At 42.0% G+C, this 24374-nt stretch overlaps 1 protein-coding gene across 2 annotated transcripts in view; it reads left to right on the forward strand.

The window, feature by feature from the left end:
* The window catches only part of MED13 (mediator complex subunit 13), a 171985-nt gene that overhangs the window by 75017 nt on the left and 72594 nt on the right, over nt 1-24374 (forward strand). For both annotated transcript variants that reach the window (XM_081346667.1, XM_081346668.1), the window contains exons 5-7: nt 9742-9939; nt 16509-16691; nt 22949-23111. In XM_081346667.1, the coding sequence (XP_081202793.1) occupies nt 9742-9939; nt 16509-16691; nt 22949-23111 (544 nt within the window). The remainder of the gene's footprint in view (nt 1-9741; nt 9940-16508; nt 16692-22948; nt 23112-24374) is intronic.

Genomic DNA, 24374 nt, shown 5'->3' on the forward strand with positions numbered 1-24374 from the left:
CCCCCAAATGAAGCCACTGTAATGGTTTCCCTGAACCCCCCAACTCAGTGATTTCATTGAGAGAACCAGGATAATCAAAGGAAACGCGCCCTGTCTTTTTCCAAGTGAAATTCACCAGTTAGGGCAGGGGGTAGGCAACCTTGGCTCTTTTATATGACTCATGGACTTCAACTCCCAGAATTCCTGAGCCAGCCATGCTGAGGGGAAAGGGAGAGGTTTCCATACTGAGCCATGCTGTTTGAGGAATTCTGGGAGTTGAAGTCCACGAGTCATAAAAGAGCCAAGGTTGCCTACCCCTGGCCTAGGCCTAGGCTGCTTTATGACTCGTGGACTTCAACTCCCAGAATTCCTGAGCCAGCCACGCTGAAGAGAAAAGGTTTCCATGGTGAGCCATGTTGGCTCAGGAATTCTGGGAGTTGAAGTCCACGAGTCATAAAAGAGCCAAGGTTGCCTACCCCTGGCCTAGGCTGCTTTATGACTCATGGACTTCAACTCCCAGACTTCCTGAGCCAGCCATGCTGAAGGGAAAGGGAGAGGTTTCCAAGGTGAGCCAGGCCGGCTCAGGAATTCTGGGAGTTGAAGTCCACGAGTCATCAAAAAGCCAAGTTTGCCTACCCCAGAGTTAGGGCAACCAAAGATGTTTGCATGCTAAATCCAGATTTGAAACAAGACTGGCTAAAGAATAGGCTTTTTAACTACAGGTAGTCCTCGAATTACAACTGTTCGTGTACTTACCGTTTGAAGTTATAATGGCACTAGAAAAAGTGACTTAGGACTGTTTTTCCACACTTACGACTGTTGCCGCATCCCCATGGTCATGTGATCAAAATTCAGACGCTTGGCAACTGGCATGTATTTATGACAGTTGCAGTCATTTGGTCACATTCTGCGGCCTTTGGACCAGGCAAAGTGAAATAAATTTAATATTAATATTAATAAAATCAACAGGGAAGCCAGATTCACTTAACAACCATGTTACTACCTTAACTGTGGTGATTCACTTCACAATGGCGGCAAGAAAGGTTGTAAAACGGGGCAAGACTCGTTGAAGAAAGCTCTTGCTTAACAACAGAAATTTTGGGGTCAGCTGTGATCGTAAGTTGGCAACTACCTGTATTAGCTTTATTTTTCTTTTGGATAAGGGGTTGGACTAGATGACCTCCAAGGTCCCTTCCAACTTTTTTATTATTATTATTACAAAACTTTTATTCATAAAACATGAAACTCAGCCAACTGAATACTCATATTGACTTTCACTAATGGTTGATACGGGTTGCTGCCAGCGTCCTAGGTATCAACCATGTAAGATGTTCCGAGTAGCGCAGTTTTTTTGTAGCTTTGCTGGAGTTTTTGCAGGAAGCTGCAATTTCTTGATGTGTTTTGTAAAGTTTTTGGACCTAGTTCCCAGTGCCCCAATGACAATGGGTATCACTGTTACGCGTTTCATCCATAATCGCGCAGTTTCGATGGCCAGGTCACAGTATTTTTTAAATTTTTTCCAGTTCTTTTTCTTCGACTCTGGCGTCTCCTGGTACAGTGATATCAATCAACTGTTGTATCATTATTATTGTTGTTGTTGTTGTTGTTGTTGTTGTTGTTGTTGTTGTTATTATTATTATTATTATTATTATTATTATTATTATTATTATTATTATTATCTGGCTGTGTGTGGAGAATGTACAGGTGGTCCTCAACTTACAAACCATTCGTTTAGTGACAGTCATGGCTACTGAAAAAAAAATGACTTACGACTTGTCCTTGTGCTTACATGGTGGTAGTGCAGTGGTTAGGATGCCGTACTGCAGGCTAATTCTGCTGACTGCTGGCAGTTCAGCAGTTCAGTTCTCACTGGTTCAAGGTTGACTCAACCTTCCTTCCTTCCTGGATCGGTAAAATGAGGAACCAGGTTGTCAGGGGCAAGATGCTGACTCTGTAAACTGCTGAGAGAGGACTGTGAAGCGGTATATAAATCTTAAGTGCTGTTGCTATTGCAACCATTCCAGAACCCCACGGTTAAGTGGTCAAAATTTGGACGCTTGGCAGTCAGCATGTATTTATGACAGTTGCATTATCCCAGGATTATATATTTCCTCCCCTCCCCTCTGTTTGCAACCTTCCCAGCTGGCTTCCAATAACTCAAATCAATAGGGGAAGCTGGAAATTCTCATCCGAATGGTGGTTGTAAGTCAAGGACTGCTTGTATAAAGGTGTTCCTGGATTGGGAAGGTAGGGGGAAGAAGAATAGGAAACTGCAATGGAAGTGATCATCAGTGGCAGATGGGGAAGTCCTAAACATTTAATGACAAAAAGATCCAGCCATTCTCCTTATTGTTGAGACCTGAGTTGGCAAGCTAGGTGATTGGGGGCTGATTCAGTTGTGCCAAATTCCTCTGCTTTCTCAAATCAATCAGAATTGAGCTGGAAGATGATCTTGGAAGGTTTTCTAGTCCAACCCCTTACTCAAGTAGGAAACCCTTTCAGACAAATGGCTGTTCAGTCTCTTCTTAAAAACGTCCAGCAATGGAGAGCCCACGATTTCCGGTGGCCAGCTGTTCCACTGGTTAATTATTATTTATTATTATTTATTATTTATTGCATTTATATACCGCCCTCAATTGTCCTCACTGTTAGGAAGTTTCTCCTTAATTCCAGGTTGCTCCTCTCCTTGATTTGTTTCCATCCTTTGCTTCTTGTCTTGCCTTCTGGTGCTTTGAAAAATAAGTTGAACCCCTCTTCTTTGTGGCAGCCCCTCAAATACTGGAATATTGCTATCATGTTTCTCCCCCCCCCAGTCCTTCCTTTCTCTAGACTAGCCGTACCCAATTCCTGCAACCTGTTCTTCATATGTTTTTGCCTTAATCATGTTAGCTGCTCTCCTTTGCAATTTTCCCCAAAGTCCCAACATTTATTTATTTTTGTAATGTAGGGAACAAAACTGGATGCAGTGTTCCAGGTGTGGTCTTACTAAGGATTTATAAAGCGGCACAAATATGTTGCGTGATTTTGATTCTATGCCTCTGTTTGTACAACCAAGGATTGTATTAGCCTTTTTGGTTGCTGCCCCACACTGCTGGCTCACGTTTAAGTGATCTCAGTGCAGCACCACTGCAGAGTGGGATTAATGCGATCTGCACAAATGCCATCTTGTTTACCAGGAAACGTGAACTTGGGGACCTTGGATCATTGACAAGTTTGGGGAACACCCCATGCTGCTGTCTTAACAGCTTCCCACTGACCTGAGATAGCGTGATACGGTTTGGTGTTGGGAAACCCCAAGTTACTGTATCTGGAAGAATTTCCACATTCATTTTGAAGCTCTCTTTAATACTGCCTGCTTGGGATTTCATGGACTTTGTGCAGTGATGGATCTTCCTTAAATTAGTATTGCATCAACATGGGGCACACCTTGACTTTTTGGTTGGTTTGATTGGATTTCACTATTACGTGACTGGTTATGGAAGGCCAGTTATATCTTTGCCCTGATCTGCTAAAGTTTGATCTTATGACAGGTGCCTCCCTTTGTGTGGGTGGGTGCCCATTAAGATAGTCCACCCAGAGATTTAGGAAGTCCGATGGATTCTTCTTACATGCTGTGGGAAATTTTTCAGGTAATTTTGTAGTCTTGGTGACCTGTGGAATAAAAAGAAAGAAAGAAAAGAAAATGGACCATTAAGGTGCTTTTATCAGGAGCTTTTTACATTGGCATTCTTAGGAGACAGCTAGCGTGCAAGTGATATAAGTTTGGCCAGAAAACTCTGGACATGCTTTAGAATGTATAATCATTTCCCTATCTTTAAGAAAATATTTCTCCTGGGGCACACACATTCATTTTCTTGGTCTAGTTTTTTGGCTGTTAATGTATAATCTACAATTGGTCACCCCACTTTCACTGTCAAACAGAAGTCCTCCATGCCTTTAATTTATAATTTTCAAAATAATGTATAATTTTCAGATCAGTATACCTTGCTTTAGCATACAGTCTGTCTACTTCAATCAAATTGTTCAGGCTCTGTTCCCAACAGTGCACTGTCCAAAATTCTATAATTCAAGCCGTTATAACATGATCATTATAAATCAATAGGGATAAAATAAACTTATTTGCTCACACGCATTAGCTTCTTGGTGAGCCAGGTGCAAGGTTTGGACTGATAGAGCCCCAAGGCTCGTATTCATTTCCTCAAGACTGACAGGATTAAATCCAGCCCAGATAAGCATTCAGTCAACTCCACAGGACCTGCACCAAGGCCAGAGTCCAATTGGGAAGGAATCTGAGTGACTTTATTCACAAGAGGTCTAACATATTTCTCACCATTTCACTGGCTCCCACTTTGCTTCCAGCCACATTTCAAGGTGCTGGCTATTACATGTAAAGCCCCAGAAGAGAATATTTGTAGCTCAGGGTTGAACTGTGAGGCCCTTGGTGCTCTCTGAGCTCGGTGGTTTTCTTGCAGACATTTTGTTACCCAGCTAAGTAACATCACCAGTGCTAATAGGGAGTGGAGTTTGCTCTCATTTTTTATAAATAGACAGCAAAGCCCACTCTCTTCCAGCACTGATGATGTTACCTAGTTGGGTCATGAAATGTCTGCAAGAAAACCACCCAGCTCAGAGACCACAAAGGACCCCACAGTCCTCCTCCTCCTCCCCCTCCTCCTCCTCCTCCTCCTCCTCCTCCTCCACCCTTCTAGCACTGATGGTGTTACCTAATTGAGTCACGAAATGTCTGCAAGAAAACAAGTAACGTCAAGGACCCTACACCACTCCTCCTCCACCCCACTCCCTTCTAGCACTGATGATGTTACCTAGTTGGGTCATGAAATGTCTGTAAGAAAACATCCATGCTCAGAGAGCACCAAGGACCCCACAGTCCTCCTCCCCTTCCTCCTTCTCCACTCTTCAAATCCCACTCCCTTCTAGCACTGATGACGTTACCTAGTTGGGTAATGAAGCATCTGCAAGGAAAAAACCAAGCTCAGAGAGCACCAAGGGCCCCACATACATGGCATGGAGGCAGATATTTGAGGAATCACCTTACTCCCATTGTTACTGCCTATTCCATTCGTTTAGGCAGGAGAGACATGCTCAGAATACAATTGATTAGGTAAAGGTAAAGGTTTCCCCCACACATGCGTGCTAGTCGTTTCCAACTCTAGGGGCCGGTGCTCATCTCCATTTCAAAGCCGAAGAGCCAGCGCTTGTCCGAGGATGTCTCCGTGGTCATGTGGCCGGCATGACTAGACGTCAAAGGTGCACGGAACGCTGTTACCTTCCCACCGTAGTGGTCCCTATTTTTCTACTTGCATTTTTACGTGCTTTCGAACTGCTAGGTTGGCAGAAGCTGGGACGAGTAACATTAGGGATTGTCAATTAATAGGAACCAGGTAGCTTTTCCCCCCATCACTACACCTGCATTCTGGAATATGTCATCAAGAGGGTAGGTTGGCCCTGAATTTGCTCACCTTGGGGAAAAAAACTTTCCTTGTTTTTCTGGACATGGGGGAAAGGAAAACTCATATACCACTCACATTGTTGCATATTTGTTATTTATGAGCCTTGCTAGTGCACGGATTGAAGTACAGTATCGCAGGCAAATTCTGCCCACGGTCTGGAGTTCGATCCTGATGGGGCTCAAGGTTGACTCAGCTTTCCATCATCCTTCCGAGGTCGGTGAAACGCAGACGCAGATTGTTGGGGGCCGTATGGAAATAATGCTTTGATATTGTAAACCACCCAGCACGTGCTATGGGGTGGTACATAAAAGTGTAAATGCTACTGCTATTGGTGTTATTTATGTAGGAAACAAAATTTATATAACCACCCAACTCACACATAGGTGATTCTGGGCAGCTTTAAAAAAAAAGATCCACCATATCATAAAACCCATAACCCTCTCCCCTTCCCCGGTCAGATCAGCCATTTTGATTGGCTCCATCTCCTTTTGGGCTCCCACATTTTAAAGCCTTTCAGAAGAGCAACAGGCGGGGTGGGGGGCCAACCGTATATTAGCGTGGAATGATATTTCATAAAGAACGGCCACCACTGAGAAGGCCCTTTTGTGTGTGTGTGTGTGTGTGGTCCCACCAAATGTACATCCCAGATCGACGGGACCCACAATAAACCCGGCTTTCCTGTCCTGGTGGGGCCGGGTGGAGGTCATAGGGGAAGCGGTCCCATCGAACAGCCCGGCCCCCAAGCCTTGTAGGGCTTTAAAAGTGATAACCAGGCAGCTTGAATTGTAACCAGAAGCAGATTGGCAGAAATATTGTGTCTTCGGCAGCCACTTTGTCTTTTCATGTACTTTTTAATGTTCTTTTTTTATTTGTTCATCAGTATCCCGGTTTTATTATTTTTACAAATAACTGAAGGCGGCGAACATATCAAACGCATCTTTCTCCTTGTATTTTCCCCACAACAGCAACCCTGTGAGGTAGGTTGGGCTGAGAGTCAGTGATTGGCCCAAAGTCACCCAGTTGGCTTTCATGGCTAAGGTGGGATTAGAACTCCCTGTCTCCTGCTTTCTGGCTTGGTGCCTTAACCACTAGACCAGGGGTAGGCAACCTTGGCTCTTTTATGACTCGTGGACTTCAACTCCCAGAATTCCTGAGCCAGCTGACTCAGGAATTCTGGGAGTTGAAGTCCACGAGTCATAAAAGAGCCAAGGTTGCCTACCCCTGCAATAGATCAAACTGTGGCTCTTCACACTAAGTATTTGTTGGCCATCCAGAGAATCATTAATGAGATGAGGAGTAGCCACATAAAACAAGATAAGTAAAACAATAATGTTTTTTTTTGTTTGTCTTGAGAATCTTGAATATTGCTGTTGGGATTTACATTAACAGCGAGAATTTCTTGATGACAATTAAGCTTGGTTTATTTCTGAAGTGATTTTGAACATATTTTTGACCAGTTCTTCTATGTGCAGGTTAAAAAAAAAACGTGTTCAGCAAATTTTCAGCTGTACCTCCGTGGAAATGTACTAACTATTGAAATGTAACATCCCTAACATTGGTTAATCTAGTTTTCAGAGACCGTCTTTTTATTAGTAGGCGCTCCTTATGTATGAAAAAAATTGAACTCCAACCTGGTAGCATCCTGCAGTGTTTATTTCATTCAGTACATTGTTCTTGTTTTCTATTTTTAAAAAAAGTGTTTTTTTTAATTGCCCGGTTGTATATCAGAACATTGTTTCCATTCTTGATTTATTTTAATAGGTTTCTGTGTCAGATGTTCAAAAGGATTACTTTCTAGCTGTTGTTATGGAACATGATTCTTATATAACATACTGTTTTAGTTCACATACATTTTAATGAGGGACAATAAGTCCTTGTCCTGAAATTGCCAGTAATCAGTAGCTCTTTATGGCAGCTCGGCTTTCCTTTTCATACAAATAGGGCATTTAGTTATTAATTCCTGTGACATTAACTTTTTTTGTGTGTGTGTGTGTAGTAGTTTCGGATCCTGTCAGAGTTAAGAGATTATCGATAATACTAAACCACGATGCACAGTTAAAAACCAGCAGACGTGAACTTGTCATTCCACTCTTTCCTTACATGGCAGCATTAAAAACGTTTCAATCTCTTTCTGTCTGGTCTGAAATTTGAAAAGATGTTTGCGTAAATAATGATTGGTTGCCCCACAAGTTATGGTTGCATTTGTCAATAAGCTTAGCTTTACCTTTAAAAAACATCCAAGTGCTCGTGAAAGGGATAAATAAAGCAGGGTGAGCCAGGCGTGAAGTTTTTGGGATCAAGGGAAATGACATCTCCAATCAATGGGAGAGATTCGCACAGAGAAACTTTTGACTTCCATCTGTTCATTTAGCAATCAATGGTTTAAAGTTATAGTGGCACTGGAAAGAAAAAAAAGGGTTTATGTCCAATCCTTGCATTTATGACCGGTCCTTGTACTTATGACCACTACAGCATTCTGATGGTCATGTGAACACAATTTGGGCATTTAGTAACCAGCATGTATTTATGATGGCTGCAGCATCCCAGGGTTATGTGATCGCCATTTGCAAACTTCCCAGATGGATTCCAAAAAGCAAATTCAATTGGGGGGAGGGCGAGGGGAAGGAACTGGAGTCACTTAACGACCACATAATTCACTTAACAACTGCAGCGATTGACTTAACAACAGTGGCAAAATAGGTTGAAAATTGGCTGCGACTCGCTTAACAGCCGCCTTGCTTAGCAACGGATATTCTGATCCCAATTAGAGTCCTATGTCAAGGACTATCTGTAATGCAGAGTGGATGGACTAATGTTGAGCTTGGAGGCAGAGCTGGGGTTTTCAAAATCTGGAAGGAGGCTTTTTTAAAAAAAAAACACGGGAAGCTGATTTGAACGTGTACTGTACATGTTTTGTTTTGTTTTGTTTTTGCTATCCCAAGTATAGGTAGTCCTCGACTTACAACAGTTCATTTAGTGACCCTTCAAAGTTGCGGTGGCAGTGAGAAAAGTGAATGAAGACTGTTTTTCACACTTACAACTTTTGCAGCATCCCCTTGGTCACATGATCAAAATTCAGATGCTTGGCAACTGACTCATATTTATGACGGTTGCCAAGTTCTGGAGTCATGTGATTACCATTTGCGACCTTCTGACAAGAGTCAATGGATGGATGGATGGATAGATGGATGGATGGATGGATAGATAGATAGATAGATAGATAGATAGATAGATAGATAGATAGATAGATAGATAGATAGATAGGATGGACGGATAGACAAGTGGCTGGGTGGATGGATGAGATAGAGAGAGAGAGAGATGGATGGGTGGATAGATAGATAGATAGATGATAGATAGATAGATAGATAGATAGATAGATAGATAGATAGGATGGACGGATAGACAAGTGGCTGGGTGGATGGTTGAGATAGAGAGAGAGAGAGAGAGATGGATGGGTGGATAGATGGATAGATAGACAAGTGGGTGGATGGATGAGATAGATAGATAGATAGATAGATAGATAGATAGATAGATAGATAGATAGATAGATAGATAGATAGATAACCTTTATTGTCATTTTTTTACTGTTGGCACAGTGGCACACATTAACCATGAAATTTAGTTGCTTGCTCTCAAAGGAGGAATCCTGATTCACTTAACAAACATGTTGCTAATTTAACAATTTCAGTGATTCACTTAACAAGTGTGGCGGGAAAGATTGTAAAATGGGGCAAACCCACAACTGTCTCACTTAGTAACATAAATTTTGGGCTCAATTGTGGTCGTACATCAAGGACTATCTGCATAACATTTGTAGATTTCTAATTCTCTTAATTTCCAAAAATGGCTGGTGCAAAGTGGAACCTACATTATTATGAAATTGCGTTCAATTTTTGAGGAGGTGACGTTAGTCAAAGAGAGATCTGGCTCTACACCCGCTATCGTTTGCAATCGCATAATTATACTGACATTTTTATCCTGTCCTCTTTTGAAGGCTTAGGTAATGATACTTCTTTGTATAAATAGTCTAAAAGGGAACGTTCACTCTTAAGCCTCTCTTCGATGCTCAATTTTAGCTGCTGAAAGCCATTTTAATAAGAATTATGTGCAGCCCTTGGGAAAAATACCGTTTGGCATGCCTCCAAAAATAGATATTTCTGTGAGATAGTCCTGTGGAAGTTTTCATTGGAGAGAGCCGTCATGATTCCATCAGCAGTCATACGATCTGAGGTTAATTATCGCTGTTCTAATGTGAGATATATTTTTTTCCCTCTGTCATTCCAACTTCTAGTTATTCTGAGTCCGTTTGGATTGAATGGCACACTCACGGGGCAGTCGTTCAAGCTGTCAGATTCTGCGACAAAGAAGCTGATTGGCGAATGGAAGCAGTTCTATCCAATCACATCCAACTTGAAAGAGGGACTGGAAGAAAAGCAGGAGGAGATGGATTGGGAAGACGACTCTCTAGCTGCCGTGGAGGTCCTTGTTGGTATGGGCATTTAATAACCTTTTCCAGACAAATGGACCTGCATTTGAATAATTGCAAGTAGTCCTCAACTTACGACAGTTCGTTTAGTGACCGTTTGAAGTTTCAGTGGCACTGAAGAATGCCTTATGGCCATTTTTCACAATTGCAACTGTTGCAGCATGCTCGCGATCAAAACTCAGGTGCTTGGCAACTGACTCACATTTATGACGGTCGCAGTGTGCCGGGGTGTGGGTCATGTGATCACCTTCTTGGGGCCTTCTGACAAGCAAAGTCAATGGGAGGAGCCAGATTCACTTAACCACTGTGTTACTAATTTAACAACTGCAGTGATACACTTAACAACTATAGCAAGAAAGGCCATAAAATGGGGTAAAACTCAACCAATGTCTCCCTTAGCAACAAAAAGTTTGGGTTGAATTGTGGTCGTAAGTTGAGGACTACCTGTAGTTACAAAACAATGAATATTATTTTAGGATTGTATATAGAAGCGTCAGATGTCCTGTCACAGGTTACCAAAATTATGGCAGTCTGTCTGTGCGAAAGCTAAGGATGCTTAAGGTCCATGGGGATTTTTTGCAGCAATTAAGGTGCTTAAGAAGCAAGGCTATTCATTCAGAAATATGCTTATTGGTAACGGTAATCCTCGATTTACAATCGTACTGCAGCCTTCCCATAACGTTAAGTCATGACAGGTCTAAAGCAGGTCATCACGTGACCCAAACCAATTTTACGTGGGGTTTTTTTGCAGCAGTCATTAGGTGAATGCAGTGAACCCCTCAGTCGTAAAGTGAATCAATTGTTTCCTGTGGGGCGTTTTTGCTGAAAACTGGAAGAAAATGCCAACCGTGGGGCACAAAGGGAGGAAGGCTGCTGCCATCAGAATTTTGGAACTGGGTTGTAAATACCTTTTGGTATCTTGTAAATAGCTGTTGAGTGACTCGCAATCCATCATGGCAACCTTTTTGTGAGAACACACAACATGCTGTTACCTACCTACCTCTTCTCTGGAGCTATCTTAGTCAAGAATTATGCCATAAGTACACTGATTTAAGAGCGGTTAATTGCCTACTGAAAATAGCAGTTATTTTGTCCCTGCTTGCTTGCTTGCATGGATATGTAATTCATGAAAGCTTGTGCAATAATAAATTAATTACACACCACATTACTCTTTGTTGTATAAATAAATCCCTGGGCTCTGAGATTATATTATGTTTTTAATTTTAACTGGAATTAGAATTGCTTTAAATGTACTATTAGGAGAACTTAAAGGCTTTGCTAGAAAAGAGTACAGTAAGAATGAGCAAACTGTAAAACAGAAAGCAATTTAACAGATTTGTGCAAATTAAGGTAAGTCTAAAATAGCCATTCAGACTAGACTTTTAGGAAGTCAGTTGAGTTCAGTTATGGAATGTAAAACAAACTATTCACACAGAAGATTCAAAGTTTTGTTTGCTAATATAAGTATAGGAAGAAAGGCGAAATCAAAAAGAGGATCAGTATTTTAATTTCGTTTTTAAGGTTAAATATTATTATTTAACCCTAATGTCGGCTAAATGTCCATTTGATTTCCCCAGTTATGACAATAAATATTTGTTTTGTTCATTGGCAGTTTCTGAACAATAGGTTTTTGGAGATTTAAGAGATCCAGCCTTATTAAAATTTAGATGTACACGTAAGCCCTCGACCTACAAACCTCAGTTGAGGCCAAAATTTCCGTTGGTAAGCAAGACAGTTGTTAAGTGAGTCCTGCCCAATTTAACAACATTTTTGCCATGGTTGTTAAGCAAATCATTGCAGTTGTTAAGGGACTCATGCGGTTGTTAAGCCAATCTTGGCTTCCTCCATTGACTTTGTCTGAGGGAAGGCAAGTGGGAAGGCCACAAACAAATACCCAAATAAAGGGCCAGAGGGTAAGCCTGAACAGCATCCCTGTACCCATAAAAAGAGAAATTAGTTCTCTGAATGAAGAAAATATTTGTATTAATAAAACTCATAACACACACAGAGCAAATACCTGCATGAAATTGCAAAAGGGAAAAAAGCCTGTAAGTATACATTCAGTAAAAATACATTTCAGTAATAATCCATTTGTAAAGTTAAGCTTACTAAAATCGTGAAATAGGATAATCAGCTTTGCTGCTTACCAAAATTATAAAATAAGGTAGCCAACGGGCTTTTTTTTTTAAACAAACAAACAAAGAAAGGAAGAAATAATACAACAGACAAGCCGGTAAGAATACAAATGGATGGGATGACTTTTCTTACTCAAAAACATGCTGTCGACCTAAAATATGAACAGTGCTTTTAATTTTTCAAACTCAAAATGGTTAAAAGTGATGACAAGGAATTATGCTTCCATAGTTAAGTGTGGAACGTTACTGCATATTTTAATGTTCAGCAGGTGGCAAATGCATACCTTGTATCTTTAAAAAAATGTGTTCTAAAAAAGGTAGTGAGAACAATGATCAGTTCATAAGTAGACCAGACAAAAAAGCTGTTTAGCACTTTAATCCATGATCATTGCTTTGCACCATTGAAACAATAGCAGTAGCACTTAGACTTACACAGGTAGTCCTTGACTTACAATTCTTTGCTTAGTGGCCGTTCAAAGTTACAATGGCACTGAATGAAGTGACTTATGAGCATTTTTCACACTTGTTGCAGCATCCCCATGGTCACGTGATCAAAATTCAGAGGCTGGGCAACTGACTCATATTTATGACAGTTGCAGTGTCTCGGGGTCATGTGATCCCCTTTTGCAACCCTCTGACAGGAAAAGTCAATGAGGAAGCCAGATTCACTTTACAGCTGTGTTATTAAGATAGGATAAGATAAGATAAGATAAGATAAGATAAGATAAGATAAGATAAGATAAGATAAGATAAGATAAGATAAGATAACCTTACCTTTATTGGCATTTTTTTTACCATGGGCACAACGGCAAACATCAAAAATGAAATTCAGTTGCCCACTCTCATAGTGAAACACATAGATGACACACACTTAAACATACTGTATACAACATATTAACATATTAACTTAACAACTGCAAGAAACTTAACAGCTTAACTGTGGCAAGAAAAGTCGTAAAATGGGGCCAAATTCACTTAACAAATGTCTCACTTAACAACAGAAATGTTGGGCTCAATTATGGTTATAAGTTGAGGACTACCTGTATACCACTGCATAGTGCTTTATAGCAGAGGTCTCCAACCTTTCCCGGCTCATGGCCCGGAGCAGGGGTAGGCAACCTCAGCTCTTTTATGACTCATGGACTTCAACTCCCAGAATTCCTGAGTCAGTAGCTGACTCAGGAATTCTGGGAGTTGAAGTCCATGAGTCATAAAAGAGCCGAGGTTGCCTACCCCTGGCCCAGAGGGAAGGAGAGCAGCTTCAAAATTGGTATGCGCAGTGCTTTTTTGGTAAAAGAAAAAGGTGCCGGAACTCACACATGTCACACAAACCTGCCTTGCCTACCCTACAAGGTTCCATCCAAAAAAGGTGCCGGAACTCCGTTCTGAGCGTTCTATGAGAAAAAAAGCCCTGGGTATGCGCATGCAAACAGAGCCTCTTGTGGCACTAGTGCCTCCATTCGTCGATGCGCTGGTGCCGTGCACATGCGAGAATGGCCATGTACCCCTCCCCTGGCGGCTAGCAGCCCCGTTCACACATGCACAAAGAGGCCGTGCAACCCGCCCAGCGCTAGCAGCCCTATTCGTGCATGCGCAAACAGGCCCCACACATCCGCCTGGTGCTCTCGGCCCCATTCGTGCCCGCACGCAAACGCCGTGGCCCATAGGGTGGGGACCTCTGCTTTATAGCAATGGTTCTCACTTTTTGTCACCACGGACCCCCTTTAAATACCTGTTGTGGTCCTGGAACCCCCAAGACTTAACTCAAGATTTAAATCGTAACATTTCTTCAACATTTCTTCTCTGGAGCACAAGCTGAAAGCTGCTACCATGCAGCATATTGCTGTACAGCATATTTGTTTACAATTTGGGTAAACAAAACCTTATTTTAACTCTTACGGGTAATCCTCAACTTACAACTGTTTATTTAGGGAACTTTTGAAGTTACGACGACTCCTAAAAAGAGGGACTTATGACCGTTTTTCACACTTAACGACCGTTGTAGCATTCCCAGGGTCACATGATCAAAATTCGGACACTTGGCAACTGGCATGTATTTATGATGGGTTGCAGTGTCCCAGGGTGTCGTGTGATTCCCCTTTTGTGACCTTCTGACAAGCAAAATCAACAAGGAAGCCAGATTCACTTAACAACCATGTGACTAACTTAACCACTTCACAGCGATGGCAAGCAAGGTGGTAACTCTCTTCTTTAGCAACAGAAATATTGGGTTTGGTTATGATTCTTAGTCAAGGATCCTAGAAATGTTTTAAATAGAGTCAAACATCCACTCTTTTAAGGTTCTTGTGAGTATAAAATGATCCCAGAGAACCTTTTATAGCTTTCTGAGTTCCAGAGAGAAACAATAGAAGAAGGATGTAAGTCATTTAAGAAAGTCCTTGTTTAGCTTTGTTTAACTATCAAGGTTTACTTGTCTGAAGTCTTGACTCAAATCATCTTCCTACTCTTTGGATGTCAGAACAGTTGTCAGCCACACTGGGATGCCTGGTAGAACACAACTTTTTTTTTTTAAAAAAAAGATGACAGTGAGAGGGATTAAAATTTAAGTAGCTTGGCACAGGAGAGTGGCATTATTGTGGACCCAACTAGAGTAGGATTTACGCCCAGATGTCAAAAACAAGTTTTATTGCTTTGGTGGAGGAACAGAAAAAAAAGTAGATAAATTATATTACGTCACTGACAAGTAACATGCTTTTAGTCTAGCGCTACTGCACTGAAGATGATCAAAACAGAGACAAAATGAGAGGGTTCTTCAAGGATTTATATATGAGAACAAAGGTAGTTTCAGGTTTCATAGCTGAAGAAAACCGTATACCATGCATTATTGAACCTAAATAGAGAAGCCGGTAATTTAATTTTCTAAACTGTTTCTTGGGTTTCTGGGATTCTTAAGGAAAGAAAAATGAGTAAATATCTAAAGTCCCATATCCCGCAGCTTGTAGTTAACAGCACACATGGGTGCAGTGTTGTACATTTTTTGAAATGGAAAGCAAGAAAACCAGAGGTGGGGGAGAGGGTGTGATTTTACTGTTAGGACACTATTCTCGCGCAGGTTCCTCTGTTGTCTGCTTAGTTACCACATGTCTGAACTGTACATTTGGTTCGTGTGATCTAGGCCAAGTCTCACTCTGGTTTGGCTGAAACCAAGAGTGATACCCAGAACACCCAATGTAATTTCCTGCAGTTGCAGGGAAACACCCAGAATCTGTCGTATGTCGCTTTAAATACAGCTTTTTAAAAGGAAAAAAAGAAAGTCCCAAACTTTTCTCCCAAATCCCAGGAAAACCCCACCCGAGTATATAACTAAATGGGCTGCTGTATGTATTTATTTTCTGAATTTTTTTTCCTGTTAATTGTTCTTAATTGTTTTAACTGTTTTATAGTTTTGGAATTGTAAGCTGCCCAGAGTCATTTGGTTGGGATAGGCAGCTATGGGAAGGAAGGAAGGAAGGAAGGAAGGAAGGAAGGAAGGAAGGATATATTTCTACCCATTTTGAGATGTTAACAAGGAGGGTCTTCATTCATGGCCTGGGGGACATTTATCCAGCCATATTGGTTGTGTTTGTGTTATGCTAACACAGATAGTCCTTGATTTATGACCACAACTGAGCCCAAAGTTTTCTGTTGCTAAGCAAGAAAGTTGTTAAGTGAGTTTTGCAACTTTCTTGCCACAGTTGTTAAGTAAATCACTGCAGTTGTTAGAAACATGATTGCTTAATGAATCTGGCTTCCCCTTTGCTTGTCAGAAGGTCACGAAAGATGATCAGTGACCCCAGGACACTGCAACCGTCATAAATACATGCCAGTTGCCAAGCACCCAAATTTTGATCATGTGATCGTGGGAATGCTGCAGCTGTCATAAGTGTAGAAAACAGTAATAAGTCACTTTTTTTTCAGTGTCATAGTAACTCACTAAATGAATTGTTACAAGTCGAGGACTACCGATATTGCTTTGTGTTTTTTTTTTAAAATAAGCTAACGATGGCTACAGCTCACACACTTGTTCTTAGCCGCCACAAATTTCCTAATAGTTGAGTTTCATTTGCGAACCCCATAATTCTCAGCGAGGATTTAAAGAGGGGGTGAAAAGATGTGAGTCATCTGGCATTGGAGGAGGAATAAATACACACCTATTGCTATATAATATCTGGTAGTGCAGAGGTCCCCAACCTTTTGGGCACCAGGGACCAGTTCCACGGAGAGAGGTTTTTCCACAGACCGGAGAGTGCGTGCTTTTGTGTGCTGTCTGCATCCTGCGGATGGGTGGGGCTTTGCTCGTTTGTGCGGACCGGTTGCTGGCATGCTGCGGCCCGGTACTGGTCCATGGACCGGGGGTTGGGGACCCCTGTGCTAGTGTCTCTGTAACTGGATTGTGAAATAAAACAATAAAACGTTTCCTTTTTCTTTCCTTTAAAGCTGGCGTACGCATGGTTTACCCGGCATGCTTCGTTCTGGTTCCTCAGACAGACATTCCTGTTCCTAGCACAGCTGGTTCAAGCAACTGTTTGGGTGTCCATCAAGTGCCTGTTTCCACAAGAGATCCAGCTATTTCCTCAGTTACTCTCACTCCACCGACTTCCCCAGAAGAAGTTCAGACAGGTAGAGTAAAAATAATTATTTCCCTATCAGAAAGGAGGTCTCATAAAATTAGTCTTTTGAATCTCCAGAGTCGAAGAACTTCAGAAGAACTATTTTGACATGGTCTTTTATTCTGATACTTAAGAGTGCATGTTAGGGCCAGTAATATTCAGCAAAGCTGCCAGGGTGAAGTGCAGTGCCTTCACGTGTATGCTTCGTGTTGTAATATATATTCATTTTTTTTATTGTGTTATGACAAATAGGACAGGTAGCCCTCGACATACAACCACGCATTTAGCGATCAGTTGAAGTTACAACGGCACTTTAAAAATGACCTACAACTGGTCCTCTCACTTACAACCCACTTCTCATGATCAAAATTCAGACACTTGGCAACTGGCATGTATTTACAATGGCTGCTGTGTCCCAGCATCATGTGATCATCCCCATTAATGACCCACCCAGCTGGTTTTTGACAAGCAAAGTCAATGGAGGAAGCCCGAATCGCTTACCAGCTGCACAGTTTATTTAACAACTGCAGTGATTCGCTTAACAACCATTGCACACACAAAGTCGTAAAACCAGACACGGCTCACTTTACAACTGACTTGCTCAGAAATGGAAATTTTGGCCCCAATTGTGGTTATACGTTGAGAGCTACCTGTATTTTGGGTTTTGGCCCTAGCGGAGCTTCCAAGCACTTCCAAATTGATTAGTAGCAAGTAGTAACACAGCAACAAGTTAAGCAGTTTTCCTGGTATATCAGCCAGAACAGAATAAAGAATTATAAAGTTGTTTTGAGAAATTTGAGAACTGACCCCTGCTCAGTGCAAGATTCACCAGAGCAGCTCTGACAGATGCTTGTTGGACTTTTTTTTTTTTTTGAAGAACTCAGGTTAAAGGGAACTTATCATTTCAGTCTGTTCTGCTAGCTGACAGCCTGAGTTGTTCTGGTGTCTGACTTAAAATCTCCTTCCTTTAATTCACTGATTGTGGTCCACTCCTTTTTCTTGTGTGATGGTTCTTCAGATACTGGAAGACTACTATCATATGTCCCTGAGTGCCTTCAAACAATGTTCTTAGAACTTTATTTCCTTTCATTTTTTCCTTATCTCTTCTTACAAAATTCTAAAGAGCTTTACCAAGTCTCTTGTGTAAATCCAACGTAAGAAAATTATCCAGGTTGTGCTCTTGGTTTGTTATGTGTATAATCTTTTAAAGATGAAGATATCAGCCATTATGTCCAATGTAACACTTTTTCCCCTGTCATTTTGATATCCACTTGCAAACCAGTCACAATTTTGTCGAGTAAAACCTGTTCCTTTTCCGCACTATCTATAGAGGAAGATACTTGTAAAATTAACTTAAAGATTCATGGTTCAAAAATATGCCCAGTGTTAAAATACTTTGCTTCATTCTTTAATTGTGAGTTGAGTTTGAATGTACTTCTTTCATTAAAACCTTTAGTTCCTTGCAGTTCCCTCTAGTGTCCAGTTTTAATGTCTTATGTTTCTTCTAAAGAATTCAAAACAAAAGCATTTTCCCATGGAAAGGATTCTTACAATTAATTTTAAAATCTGATTTCAAGTTTATCTTGACCCTCGGTCTGTTTGTAACATTCTAAGATCTATTTTTCAACCGCTGTTCATAAAAAAAAAGTTTTAAGTCCTTAAACTAGCATTTAAAACTTCTTTCACTAAGGATTGAAGGAATCTCACCTTGTGCTGTCAAATCTGTCAAGCCAAGGGTCCTAGTCAGGGCACAACAGTTAACCAGCAATTTTTGAAAATGGATTGCAAAAGAAAAAGCAAGCAAACCCAGCGTCCTTTTAAGTGCGCCAATCACAATTTGAGCAAGGTGGTTATTCCCTGATCTCCCAGAGCTTGAAACCTGCCAGAGATCACTTTCTTGCTATCTTCTGATGGAGAGCAACTGTCTGGAGCATTTGTGTGTGATCTCAGGTCCTCACCTTAATTCAGAGAGGAATTCCAAAGAGTCAGTTTACTTGATAGCTCTTCATTCCATCCTGGTTGTCAGCTGTACTTTTCACAGAGCTGTGAACTTTCTTTTTTTCTTTGAAAATGTTTCGCTTCTCATTCAGGAAGCTTCTTCAATTCAGAACTGAAGTGACAACCATGACCTGGATGATTTGAGAATCTCCACAGCCATTTCCCCTGTGTTCATGCTTCTTACGTTCCACGCTCCTACTCTTATTTCTAACTTGGCACTTTGAATTTTATTTTCCTCAATGGCCGCTGTGTGTTGTGGAGCGGTGTGTTCTGCACACACAATCCTTTCTCCAGTTCCACCCCCATTTGCACTACCCAGGTGACCCTGACGACACAAATAAACCTCCAGGCGGCCTCAATGACACTCTAAAAGAAGGCAAATGACCAGCTGTCTGCAAGGAGTATAAATCCTCCCATTCCCCGCCATCCGAGTCAGAGCTGAAAAAGCCACTCAGTCTTGTCAGGGTTGAGCTGAAGTCTGTTCCTCCCCATCCAGACCCGAACCGCCTCCAGGCAATGGGACATCACGTCGAGGGCATCACTGGGGTGGTTTGGGCTCGAAATGAAAAGTTGGGTATCATCGGCGTACTGATGATACCCAACTCCAAAACCACGAATGATCTCACCCAGCGGTTTCATGTAGATGTTGAACAGGAGAGGCGAGAGAACCGACCCCTGAGGAACTCCACAAACGAGAGCCCTCGGGGTTGACCTCTGCCCTCCTGCCAACACCGACTGCGAGCGTCCCAGGAGATAGGAGGAGAACCACCGAAGAACTGTGCCTCCCACTCCCAATCCCCTGAGACGCCGCAGCAGGATACCATGGTCGATGGTATCGAAAGCCGCCGAGAGGTCTAATAGGACTAGGACAGAGGAATATCCCCTGTCCCAGGGATATTAAATGAATCTGGCTTCCCCACTGACTTATCTTACCAGAAGGTCGCAAAAAGTGATCACATAACACCAAGACACCGCAACCGTCATAAATATGAGTCAGTTGCCAAGCATCTGAATTTTGATCACATGATCATGGGGATGCTGTAATGGTAGTAAGTGTAAAAAAACGGTCGTACGTCCCTTTTTTCATTGCCATTTTAACTTTGGACAGTCAATCAATGAACTGTCGTAAGTCAAGGACTACCTGAAGCAAACAAAGATGAAGAGAGGAGAAGCATCACTAGCGGAAATGACATACGACAAACTGGGAGAGGGGGAGGGCCCGAAACCTCTGTACCGTGAATGCTGGAGCCTTGAGAAGGCCCGGAGTGCATTTAATTTAGAATAAATAGAATAGCAGAGTTGGAAGGGACCTTGGAGGTCTTCTAGTCCAACCCCCTGCTCAGGCAGGAAACCCTAGAAACAGAGTTTTCTAGATAGAGAAGATTTAGCTTTCTTTTTTATGTATATTTTTTTAATAAACTTACGTATGTAAACCTTTACAGCTCTATTAGCCCAGTTAATTTGACCTACCATTTATGGAAGACCTAGCTTTCTGTTCAAGCTCTAATCCACATAGTGCTTTGCCACTCGCCTTTTTGTTGCTTATAAACCACCAGCTCAAGAGACACCTACAGTGTCCTGGCACACAACAGGCATTGTATAAAGCAGTGTATGGATGAGATGGAAACAAAGATAGTTTGCAAAGACAGGCTGTGGAAAGCTAATCATGAATGATGTTGTCCTAAGTTACATTTAGCTATATATCTTTTTTCTCGTATGCCTTTTCTCGGCTTAACTCTTTCTCCTTTTCCGTGCTTTGATTAACTGCTTGAAAGGAAGTGATGTGATGGGGGGGGATGCATATAAGAACAGAGCAGAAAAATATTTCCCAATTGTCAAATGCTCTGGCTAGAAAACACAGGAAAACACCATTGGTGCAGTCCATGTAGACCTGACAGTATTCATTTTTAACTGCATTTGCAGAATTAGACATGTGCTGCATATAATGGGTTGAATGTAAATTATTTTTCTTCTTAGACCACAGGTCTGCAACCCGCGGCTCCGGAGCCACATGCGGCTCTTTCAGCCGTCTCCTGCGGCTCCCAGTCCTCTGCCATGTACAGTCCAAAAAAAAAAAAAAGTGGGACTAAAAAAGTTCAACCAATCAATTCAAATATGCAGCGTAGGTGCATATCTCGCCTTGACTCCACTCTTCAGTCAAACCCTGTTCTGCGCATGTACGCGCATGTGCACACATTTTTTGTGGCTCCCAGTTTTTCCTTTTGTGAGGGAACCGGTTCCGAGTGGCTCTTTCACTGTTTCAGGTTGCTGACCCCTGTCTTAGACCATGAAAGTGGTTACTCTGTGAGGGAGATGGACGTTCTTCATTATTTTTATTTTATTTTATTTTATTTTATTTTATTTTATTTTACTTACTTTACTTTACTTTACTTTACAGTTAGTCCTCGACTTACGACAGTTCATTTAATGACCATTCAGAGTTACAACAGCCCTGAAAAAAGTGACGTGTAATCATTTTTCACACTTAAAACCATTGCAGCATCCCCAAGGTCACGTGATCAAAAATTTAGGAGCTCAGCAACCTACTCATATTTATGACGGTTGCAGCGTCCCGGGATCGTGTGCTCACGTTTTGTGACCTTCGGACAAGCAAAGTCAATGGGGGAATCCAGATTCACTTAACAGCCATGGCACTAATTTAACAACTGCAGTGATTCATTTAATAACTGTTGTCAAGAAAGTTTGTGAAAATAGGGCAAAGCTGACTTAATAAACGTCTCGCTTAGCAACAGAAATTTTAGGCTCAGTTGTGGTCGTAAGTCAAGGACCACCTGTAAACCCAATTCCATCAAGTTATATTTTTTTTCTTACAGGTGCTTTTCTGTACCTGTCGTCGACCAAGGACTTGTGCAACTTTTTGATGCAGGGGCATATTTCATAAAATGTTGAGGCTTCTGCTTAAGCTTTCCTTCACGCAACGGCCTAAAATGCTGGGGTTGTTAGTCTTCCTTTCGAAATCCATAAATCACATAGATTTTCCTTTGGGTTTCTGGTTTAGCGGATTATGGGGTAGCTACAATATAGTTGAAGTTGAAACTCAAATCCTTTGGCCACCTAATGAGAAGGAAGGACTCCCTGGAGAAGAGCCTAATGCTGGGAAAGATTGAGGGCAAGAGAAGAAGGGGACGACAGAGAATGAGGTGGCTGGATGGAGTCGCTGAAGCAGTAGGCGTGAGCCTAAATGGACTCCAGAAGTTTATTATTTTATTATTTATTAAATTTTTATACCGCCCTTCTCCCAAAGGACTCAGGGCGGTATACAGGGCAATAAATATCAAAATGTAAATACAAAAGTTAAAAAAGAGTTAAAAAGAATTAAATAATTATGCCCAATATAATACAATAATAAAAGTGTGTTAAAACTAAATCCAACCCCAAACCCATCAGACCAGGCCAGATTGTTCAAATAAATAAGTTTTTAAATCGCGCCGGAAGGAGCGAAGGTCGGGAGCCATCCGGAGCTCAACCGGCAAGCGGTTCCACAGGTCTGGCGCGCCCACAGAGAACGCCCTCCCCCTGGGGGCCACCAATCGACATTCCCTGATCGGAGGCACCCTGAGAAGGCCCTCTCTGTGGGAGCGCACTGGACAGAGGGAAGTTGATGCTGCCGTAGGTAATCCGGACCCATGCCATGTAGGGCTTTGTAGGTCATAAACAGCACCTTGAATCTGGTAGAGGACAGGAAGGCCTGGAGGAACGTTGTCCATGGGGTCGCGATGGGTCGGACACGACTTCACAACTAACAACAACAATGTTTCAGTGATCTCAATTTTACAGAACAACAGAGTTGGAAGGGACTTTGGAGGTCTTCTAGTCCAACCCCCTGCTCAAGCAGGAGACCCTATACCATTCCGAACAAACGGTGGTCCACGTTCTTCTTAAAAACTTCCAGTGTTGGAGCATTCACAGCTTCTGGAGGCAGGTTGTTCCGCTGGTTAATTGTTCTAACTGTCAGGAAGTTTCTCCTTAGTTCCAGGTTGCTTCTCTCCTTGACGAGTTTCCATCCGTTGCTTCTTCTCCTGCCTTCAGGCGCTTTGGAGAGTAGCTTGACTGCCTCTTCTTTGTGGCAACTCCTGAGATATTGGAAGGCTGCTATCCTGTCCCCCTTAGTCCTTCTCTTCATTAAACTAGGCGTGGTAGAGGGCAGGAAGGCCTGGAGGAACGTTTTGTCCATGGGGTCGCGATGACTTCGCAACTAACAACAACAATGTAATGTTAAGATGACACGTGTTTTGGCTTCCTTTTCAGTTGATGCTCGTTCAGCTCAGAAGTGGGTCAAGCTGTCTTCGGCTTCCGATGTATTCAGTTCTGACAGCACTAATCACCACGGGGGGAGGATCCCTCGAAAGCTGGCCAATCAGGTGGTTGACAGAGTTTGGCAAGAATGCAATATGAACAGAGCACTGACCAAGTATGTGGTTTCATATTTTATTTTATTTTATTTTTTGTACATTTGGTAAGAACTTCAAAATGCGTCTCAGTTGATCAATACGGGCCAGGGAGAAAATAGCGCCTGCTTGTTTCCATATTGTAGGGATGAATGTAAACTGAAATATATACCCGCCAGCTCCAAAAAAAGTTAGAAAACTTGCATGGATTATCTAAAGCTTAATTATTGATTTGCTGGCTCAGGATTATCCCAGTATTAACCCTCAGATAATCAGAAATTAACATCAGGATTAACACCAGATCAACAATCAAGCAGTAAACAATATCCCAGTCAAGGAACTACCAACTGAGACAAACAGTCATACAGGAAACAACAGCCTAATCCGGGGGTAGGCAACGTTGGCTCTTTTATGACTTGTGGACTTCAACTCCCAGAATTCCTGAGCCAGCATGGCTCAGTATGGAAACCTCTCCATTTCTCCTCAGCATAGCTGGCTCAGGAATTCTGGGAGTTGAAGTCCACGAGTCATAAAAGAGCCAAGGTTGGCTACCCCTGGCCTAATCAAAGAACACTCCCACCAACAGTGACAGGGCAAGCAGAGAGCAAGCCCCACTCCCTCTTCTAGCGCTGGTGATATTACCCAGTTGGGTAATGAAACGTCTGCAAGAAAGCAGCCAAGCTCAGAGAGCACCAAGGACCCCACAGTTCAACCCTGTGCTACAGATGTCCTCCACCATCCACTGTCATAGGCATCGCAGGCTAGCTACAAAATGCTTGTTTGCAATTATTTAATTTCATGAAATTGTGAACATGCAGAGGAATCGAAGACTTTCCTCAAGATTTTTTAGTATTTACTTATAAGGTAAAGGTAAAGGTAAAAGTTCCCCCGCACACACACGTTAGTCGTTTCTGACTCTAGGGGACGGTGCTCATCTCCGTTTCAAAGCCGAAGAGCCAGCGCTTGTCCGAGGATGTCTCCGTGGTCATGTGGCCGGCATGACTAGACGCCAAAGGCGCACGGAACACTGTTACCTTCCCACCGTAGTGGTCCCTATTTTTCTACTTATACATGCTTGTTAATTGATCACGATAAAATACAGTGCTAAATGATATATATAGACTTACATGATAATTTTTTATTACGGGCTGGTCAGGCAGCGTTCCATCCACAAACCTTTTGGTTTTCGTGTTATCATAACACCGCCAGACATGATGGCTTCTAAATGAATGGGGGTTGTTATAAGTCCTGAAATTCTTAATTAACAAGCTGAAAATTTCAGTTCC

The sequence above is a fragment of the Vipera berus genome, assembly GCF_964194415.1.
Source record: "Vipera berus genome assembly, chromosome: 1".
Lineage (NCBI taxonomy): Eukaryota > Metazoa > Chordata > Lepidosauria > Squamata > Viperidae > Vipera > Vipera berus.